Raw genomic sequence first — 9,199 nt, 5'->3', positions numbered from 1 at the left:
TCTTTATCCTTGCATTTTGCCAGTTTCACTATGATATGTCGTGCAGAAGATTGATTCAAGTTACATCTGAAGGGAGTTATCTGTGCCTCTTGGATTTCAATGCCTTTTTCCTTCCCCAGATCAGGGAAGTTCTCAGCTATTATTTCTTCAAGTACACCTTCAGCACCTTTCCCTCTCTCTTCCTCCTCTGGAATACGAATTATGCGTAGATTATTTCTCTGTAGTGCATCACTTAGTTCTCTAATTTTCCCCTCATACTCCTGGATTTTTTCATCTTTTTCTCAGCTTCTTCTTTTTCCATAATTTTATCTTCTAGTTCACCTATTCCCTCCTCTTCCTCTTCAATCCGAGCTGTAGTCGCCTCCATTTTATTTTGCAGCTCATTAATAGCATTTTTTAGCTCCTCCTGGCTGTACCTTAGTCCCCTGATCTCTGTAGCAATAGATTCTCTGCTGTCCTCTATACTGTTTTCAAGCCCAGTGATTAATTTTATGACTATTATTCTAAATTCACTTTCTGTTATATTGTTTAAATCGTTTTTGATCAGTTCGTTAGCTGTCGCTATTTCTTAGAGTTTCTTTTGAGGGGAATTCTTCCGTTTCATCATTTTGGATAGCCCCTGGAGTGGTGTGGAACTGCAGGGCACTTCCCCTGTGCTGTCTTCAATAACTTGCGTTGGTGGGTGGGGCCACAGTCAGATCTAATGTCTGCCCCCAGCCCACCGCTGGGGCCACAGTCAGACTGGTGTGTACCTTCTCTTCCCCTCTCCTAGGGGCGGGATTCACTGTGGGGTGGGTTGGGGTGGCCCGTGTGGGCTACTTGTACACTGCCAGGCTTGTGGTGCTGGGGATCTTGTGTATTAGCTGGGGTGGATCGGCAAGGTGTACAGGGGCGGGAAGGGCAGGCTCACCTCGCTTTTCCTTTGGTGATCTGCTTCGGGAGGGGCCCTGCCACACCAGGAGGGAGTCAGACCTGCCGCTGGAGGGATGGATCCGCAGAAGCACAGCACTGGGTGTTTGCGTGGTGCAAGCAAGTTCCCTGACAGGAACTGGTTCCCTTTGGGATTTTGGCTAGGGGATGGGCAAGAGAGATGGTGCTGGCGAGCGCCTTTGTTCCCTGCCAAGCTGAGCTCTGTCCTCCGGGGTTCAACAACTCTCCCTCCCGTTGTCCTCCAGCCCTCCCACTCTCTGAGCAGAGCTGTTAACATATAACCTTCCAGATGTTAAGTCCCGCTTGCTGTCCGAACACAGTCCTTCCGGCCCCTCCGCTTTTGCAAGCCAGACTCGGGGGCTCTGCTTGGCCGGCGGGCTGCCCCTCCGCCCCGGCTCCCTCCTGCCAGTCCATGTAGCGTGCACTGCCTCTCCGCCCTTCCTACCCTCTTCCGTGGGCCTCTCGTCTGCACTTGGCTCCGGAGAATCCGTTCTGCTAGTTTTCTGGCAGTTTTCTGGGTTATTTAGGCAGGTGTGGGTGGAATCTAAGTGATCAGCAGGACGCGGTGAGCCCAGCGTCCTCCTACGCCACCATCTTCCTCAAGTCTTTAGAACTAACTTCCATTTATAGGAAATATGGGAAATAGAATAACAAATAAAGTAATACCTTAAGGTCAAATAGCAGTCAGACAAATCTAGCAGGTGGAACATTTTTGGTAACAACCACCCAGTCCAACGAGTCAATAGAGAGAGAAAAAAAGGTGAGGGGGGAGGCATACTCTAGATACGGAGATACAATAACCAAACAGAACACACAAACCTTGTTTAGATCCTAATTAGAACAAATCAACTATAAAAAGGTATTTTTAAGCAGTTGGTGAAATTTGAATATGGAGTGTATATTAGATGATACTGAGGAATTATTATTTTTAAAAGTAAAATAAAGTAAAAGATACAGCTGTGTCTCCACTGAAGCTGTAATTTTGATAGCAGAGACCATACACAAAGTAGGTATTCAGTATGTGTTATTGATTCTGATGTTGAATCTATCTTGCTTGGTATTTCAAATTTACGCAAAAGGTCAAAAAGTACTGGGGAATCATTTGTACCTTTGCAGAATTACAGAATTTTTGAGTTATAAATGATAAGAGGAATTATCTAGTCAAAATAAACTTATGAAGAAAAGGACACAAAGCCAGATTGTGGTAGAGCTGGTCTCGCATGCAGGGTCCTATGCCAAGAGGCTCATGTTATGCATCTCTTCAGTGCAGCCTACAGGAGGCTCCGACTGCTTCCAAACCTTTTGTAGCTCACAGCTCCACTCCTCCTCCTCCCCCCACTTGACTTCATATTCTTTCTTGCTCTTCCTCCCAACTCCATCTCTAGACATTTTGATTTATATTCACTTGACAAGTTTCGCATTCCTTGGGAAAACTGCCGCACGTAACGCTAAACAGAGGAGGAACAATAATGAGTGGAGGAAAAACATTTTAAAATAAAAGCAAAATTAACAGTAACAACAACAGCTGCTGTTCCAAGCTTTTTCCACATTTAAGTTCCTACTTCATCCTCCTGGCTTTCAGGGATACTTTTTTCCCCTAAGTTCTGTCAATGGACACATAATAGCTTTCTATCAATTATACAAGTCTCAAAGAAAAAAGGTTTCATTGGTATATTAAAAATCAATGCTGCTAAAAATAAACAAAATTCAAAATTTTTTTAAAAATAAAAAATCAATGCTGCTGAAATGCCTTTTCTCTTTCCCTTTCTTTTTTCCATCCTTCATCTTTTCTTTTCAAAAAATCACAGCTAATGTGATGGCCAGAAATCAAAATATTATTAGTTACTATAAGCCTTTTAGTAATACGTTGCTTTTTAAATTATGTACATATATTACTTTAAAAAATATTGTTTTAGAAAACTGAATTATAATTATGCTTTACTGTGTTTAGCAATATATGGAAAAACTGAGAACGCAGCCAGTACCCTCTGGATTTATAAGATAAGCCAAGAAACCCTAGCATAGATCACTTACTTTAGGAATAAGGTATGTCAGTATTATCAAATACACCAAAGAAGGATAATTATACAAATAAAGACAGATAGATATGTGGGATTTAGTAAGTTTAAGCCAAGCAGAGGAACATATATTTCTGGGACCTATTACATAGAAATAACAGTTACCTTCTGCAAAATTCCTCTATTATGTTATATACTTCTATTATACACACATATCACTAACCTTCATGACAAACCTTTGGAGGAGTATTACCGCCCGTATTTCACAAAGATGAAGAGGTAAGACCAGAATTTAAATACGAGGCTACCTGATTCCAAGTTCATATTCTTTCAACTATAGAGTAAAAAAATAGACATTCAATTTAAATTTAGGAGGGGAAAGAAGCTTGACTTTTTACTCCTACTCCATCTCATAGCAGCTCACTGTTACCAAGTTCCATGATCAAGGCTGACATTTAGCTGCTATGCTCTGCCGTGGCATAAGGGCTGAAAGCTGTTAAGATTAGCTGGGGATCTGTTCTGTTTGACTCATGGTGTCCGTGCCATGTGGATCACTAAATATGTTGAATATCCTACCCGTCCATGACACAACCTGAGTATTCCAACAAATACTTACTCAGACATTTGAAATCATCCCAAACCACCTATGACATGTTCCATACCTACAGGTATCTCAGGTCTACATCCATGCAAAATTTGGCTGGTCTTCTCTCTAGGTAAGAACATGCTAGGATTCCCAACTTTTAGAGTAGAAGCCTAACATTTGCCATTTACATTGACCAAAGCATGGGGCACATCTTTAAGTCAGTAGTACAAAATTACTATACTTAGGATTTCACCAGTGAGTCCAACCTCAAAATGACATCCTGTCTTTCTTGTTAAAAATCAGGCTCATAGCATTCAATATTTGGGAAATTAGTCTGACAGGATATTACCCACACCTTCCCCAGTTCTTACTATGAAATGTGATCACCAGAAAAGAATATATCTAGATGTTAGCTTATGCCCTTAGATAGAAGTATATACCTAAACTGAGTTACATTCTTGGATTTTATCAAGATTCAATGTAAGAAATGACCATATGGAGAAAAAGAAAGCAATAGTCTAAATGTTTCAAGGACAAATCTAAATGTCAAAATAATAAGAGCAGCATAATTTCTGAGAGCTTCACACTTTGGATTTATTTATAAGTTAGTTATGCCAAAATCAGTTTGTCCAACCAACACACATAAAATGTTATACAAGCTCCCTCAACTGGTTAAGATGTAGCACTACCAAAAAACATGTTCCATTAAGTTGACTGTATCATCTTCTTGAGAAATTTCTGTAACTCCAGCCTGAGATCGAAGAATGGACATGATGTCACGAGATAATTTGTCAAAGCCATTCTGTAAACATATATTTGCTACTTCTTGCCAGTTTTCTAATGAGCAAAATGGATCATTTATCATAAGATGTTCGACTATACCTAAGGAAAAAAATTATAATATTATAATATGTCACCTATTCTTATTTGAAAATCCATATTTAGCAATTCTTCAAAAATAGAAAGGGGTATCATTTCAACTCACTTACTATTAAACCTGATTCCTATAAGTTTAATGTGGAGCACTTCATCCAACTCATGGTAAGTAATCAAGTGTTAGTTTCTTCTGCTTTTTCATGAACCTTTTCATGCCTCACTTCAACCCTCTACCATGTCTCACATTCTCACACCTTTACTCATCTCCTTCTTGGTAAGGCTAGCAGATATTGAAAGTTACAAGGAAGGGAGCTTAGAAAATGAAGAATGAGTGCTCAGCCTTATTCAGAGTCTACAAGGTACCATTAGACACTATCATGTAATTGAGGGCTTACAGGTCTAGTTTTCATGATCCTTCAAATTCTTTTATAAATTCCCTAGTAGTGCTGACCCAAGTGCTTAAAAACCTCTTCGGTAAGCCCTCCATCTTATCTCTGATAGAGAGAGACCTCTTAATGATGGGGCTTCTGTAACAAATATTATTTCTAAGGATATAAAAGAATGAGTTTATTAAATAAAACTAAGGAGATTATTTGCTTTTGAAAATCAATTATAGTGACCCCCTTGGAATATATTTATTTAGGGAACTCATTTCTTATCTATTACCTGTATTACTTATGATACTTAATGAAAGATCTTTTTAAAACATTGTCATCACTATTATTTTATTTCTACCATAACTCTGTCAAATAAAATAATTTAGTTGATATCTATAATTTCAAAATTATCTTCCCAAATATGTTTTAATGTAATCTGCTATTCATTCTTAATCCCCATGTAGTAATTTAAAATCAAATTGTCTGCTCAAGTTCCTATATTAGAGAAAGGAAAGAAAAAATGAGATTTCATTAGTAATTCTTGACCCTACTACAGAGTTATGTTCAGAGTAAATATCATATGTAAATGACACGTACATATATATTTAGTTTAAGATTAAAATATAGAAAGATTATTTCCAAGGGCACCTGGGTAGCTCAGTAGGTTAAGTGTCCAGTGCTTAATTTTGGCTTAGGTCATGATCTCATGGTTTGTGAGTTCAAGCCCCTTGTTGGGCTCTGCACTAAGAGCACAGAGCCTGCTTGGGATTCTCTCTCTCCTCCCCTGCTTACAGTCTCTCTCTCTCAAAATAAATACTTTTTTTAAAAAGATTATGTCTAAATAACACTTAAAATATATAAAAAGTTATTAAATATAAATATTTATTAATAACGTAAAGTTTTTAGAGTAGAGTTAGCTAATATAATTATTAAAATGTTCCCCTAAATCTTCACAAAGATTCTCTCTTCTTTGTAATTCCCTCAAGAAATAAATACTATTGGGGCGCCTGGGTGGCTCAGTTGGTTGGGCGTCCTACTTTGGCTCAGGTCATGATCTTGCAGTTCATGAGTTCCAGCCCCACATCGGGCTCTATGCTGACAGCACAGAGCCTGGAGCCTGTTTCAGATTCTGTGTCTCCCTCTCTCTCTACCCCTTCCCCACTCACACTCTGTCTCTCTCTCTCTCGAAAATAAATAAACATTAGAAAATTTAAAAAAATACTATTGTTAACAGACTATTATTGACATGGTAGTCTTTACATTTATAAACTCCTAAAGTCAATTCCTGCCAAGAAGGAATTCTTAGGAAGAATGAGTTAACTCAAACATAATAATCTTGAACCTTTCCCTAAATAACCCAATACTTTTTCTTCTACAACAACATTTTACTATACTTACCTTTCCCACCTTTACTTATCTCTTGAAGTAGCTTAATGCCAACTTTTTTCATATCTACAGAGAACAGATGAAGTATAGCAAGACCAAAAGATAAAGATGGTGGTTTCCCGTTCCATTCTCTAGTGAGACACTGAATTAATTCAGTGTGAGGACATAACTTGATTAGGTCCATCAGGTCATCTGAAAGCAAAATTCAAAAACTATGTCTCAACATCCTAATATGATACATCACCTACAAACTGGGACCAGCTAATATCTATACCTGCCAATCAACATTTCTTTTTCCAATCCTTCCAAAGCCCTCAGTGAACTCAACACTACTATCTCCAGTCAAGAAGAAAAAAAATCATGCTCAGCATAGCAAAAAATGAAAGAAAACTACTTATAGCAAGGACTACCAGGAAAACAAATTATCAAAGAACTGTGGTAGAATAGAAATAATTAGATTGGCAATCAGGAAATCGATCTAACCACAATTCCATCAGTCCCTTATTCTTTTGGATCCCAGTTTATGCATCTTAAAAGTGCTAGCATTAGGGCTCCTGGGTGGCTCAGTTGGTTAAGTATCGGACTTTAGCTCGGGTCATGATCTCACGGTTTTTGAGCTCGAGCCACACATCGGGCTCTCTGCTGTTAGCTCAGAACCCACTTCAGATCCTGTCCCCCTCTTTCTCTGCCCCTTCCCTGCTCTCTCTCTCTCAAAAATAAATGAACATTAAAAAAAGAAAGTGTTAGCATATCCAATTTCTAAGGTTCCATCTAACAATATTATGTTTGTCTATATCTTGTTCATATTTGGGCCAACTTCTAGTGAGTATAATTTCTTTCTTCCTGTGCCTTGCACAGAAAAAGGGGCTCAGTAATTTTTTTCCTAAAAATATTATTTTAGAAACTCAAAAATGAAGACTTTAAGAAGCCATTAGCCCGTTCAAGTAGCTAGTAGCTGAGCCATATGAAGTTGCCTACATTTGACCATGCTTTACTACAAAAAAGGATATTTCATATGGTTTAATATATTAGATAACTACTGAGTTGATACTACAATTATGATTTACATTAAAAAAATTTTTTTTAATGTTTATTTATTCTTGAGGGAGAGATAGAGTGTGAGTGGGGGAGGGGCAGAGAGCGAGGGGGAGACACAGAATCTGAAGCAGGCTCCAGGCTCCGAGGTGTCAGCACAGAGACCCATGCGGGGCTCGAACTCACAAACCGTGAGATCATGACCTGAGGTGAAGTCGGACGCTTAACCGACTGAGCCACTCAGGCACTCCCATGATTTACATTCTTAAATTTATAAACTTTGTGTTAACTAAAGTTTTTCAAGTAAAAAATTTACTTTCTCAGGGTGCCTGGATGACTCAGTGGGTTAAGCATCTGACTTTGTCTGAGGTCATGATCTCATGGCTCATGGGTGCAAGCCCTGCATGGGGCTCTGTGCTGACAGCTCAGAGCCTGGAGCTTGCTTTGGATTCTGTGTCTCCTTCTCACTCTGCCCCTCCTCCCCAGCCCACACTCTGTCTGTCCCTCTCTCTCTCAAAAATTAACATTAAGCATTAAAAAAAAATTTTTGTTTTTAATATTATTCTTTGGTCACAACAGAGGTAGTATTCAGAATAATTCCTGAAAGCCTTTTAAGAACTACCATAAACATAATTTGCAATTTTTTGACTGATAATATAAGATAATCTAGTGTTTATTAAACACATATTTACTGTACTAGGAACTTACATATATCAAATCACTGCATTTAATATTCAGTATAAGTGAGATATTATTATTCTCACATTAAAAGTGAGGAAACAGGCTTAGAGAAGTTAATTTTCCCAGAATTATACACATGATATAAAGGAGAACGAAGTTCATCTAATCCACCCAAGTCCATGACCTTCCAATCTTTAGCGATGCTCCTCCAAAACAGTAAGTATATGTGTGATGCACTGTATGTATGTACATATACACACACATGCACATACACACATAAATAAAAGAGAGATAAATGATAAAAGAATAAGCAAGGAATAGCAGAATATAATTCTGTATCAATAAAGTCAAACAATTTTTTTTTTAATTTCCCTAGAGAAGAGGTAGAAGAAGTTTATGATTTGGGTCACTCAAACTGGCCTTCACTAAGGTGAAGCTATTTATATAGCATCCCCCAGCCACCAGCATTTCGTAACTCACACATTTTGCTGTTTCATTCAATCAGGCATTCAAATTTCCCTCTCCTTGAATTGATTAATTAACCACTATTTACTTAAGTATGTACAAGATATGGCCTCTGACTAGTTCAAAGGAACACAAATTCAAATCCTATGACCTTTCTCCTCTGCTTACCATGGTTTGGAATCCATTTCGTCATTTCTTAGTTTGACAGGTTATTAATCAATTTTTATCTCATGGATGCTCTTGGGGTTTTTCTCCAAATTTTTATTTACATTTTACTTAGCTAACATACAGTGAAATATTGGTTTCAGGAATAGAATTCAGTGATTCATCATTTGCATACAACACCCAGTGCTCATTCTAACAAGTGCTCTCCCTAGTACCCATCACCCATCTAGCTCATTTCCCACCCCCCCATCACCCTTCAGTTTGTTCTCTATCATGAAGTCTCTCATGGTTTCTCTCCCTCCCATATGTTCATCTGTTTTGTTTCTTAAATTCCACATATGAGTGAAATCATATGGTATTTGTCTTTCTCTGACTGACTTATTTCTTTAGCATAATACATTTTAGCTCTATCCATGTCATTGCAAATGACAAGATTTCATTCTTTTGGATGACTAATATTCCATTGTGTATATATATCACATCTTTATCCATTCATCATCAGTCTGGACATTTGGGCTCTCTCCATAGCTTGGCTATTGTTGACAATGCTACAATAAACACCAGGGTGCATATATCCCTTCAAATTTGTATTTTTTTTATCCTTTGGGTAAATACCTAGCAGTGCAATCGCTAGATCATAGGGTAGTTCTATTTTTAACTTTTTTTTTAAGTTTATTAAT

At 38.0% G+C, this 9,199-nt stretch overlaps 1 protein-coding gene across 10 annotated transcripts in view; it reads right to left on the bottom strand.

The window, feature by feature from the left end:
* Positions 1–4,103: 4,103 nt before the first annotated feature.
* CLHC1 (clathrin heavy chain linker domain containing 1) overlaps positions 4,104–9,199 on the bottom strand; it is a 40,688-nt gene continuing 35,592 nt past the window's right edge. For 9 of the 10 annotated variants that reach the window (XM_086701089.1, XM_086701098.1, XM_086701090.1 and 6 more), the window contains 2 exons: positions 6,186–6,365; positions 4,104–4,416 (listed from right to left, as the gene is read on the bottom strand). In XM_086701089.1, coding sequence (XP_086557215.1) covers positions 4,220–4,416; positions 6,186–6,365 — 377 coding nt within the window. In that variant the 3' untranslated portion in view covers positions 4,104–4,219. The other variant, XM_086701095.1, reaches the window with a different exon arrangement.

Source organism: Puma concolor, chromosome A3 (genome assembly GCF_028749965.1).
Source record: "Puma concolor isolate L17-30 chromosome A3, mPumCon1.1.hap2, whole genome shotgun sequence".
Classification (NCBI taxonomy): domain Eukaryota; kingdom Metazoa; phylum Chordata; class Mammalia; order Carnivora; family Felidae; genus Puma; species Puma concolor.
This window is presented reverse-complemented; position numbering and strand designations above follow the sequence as displayed.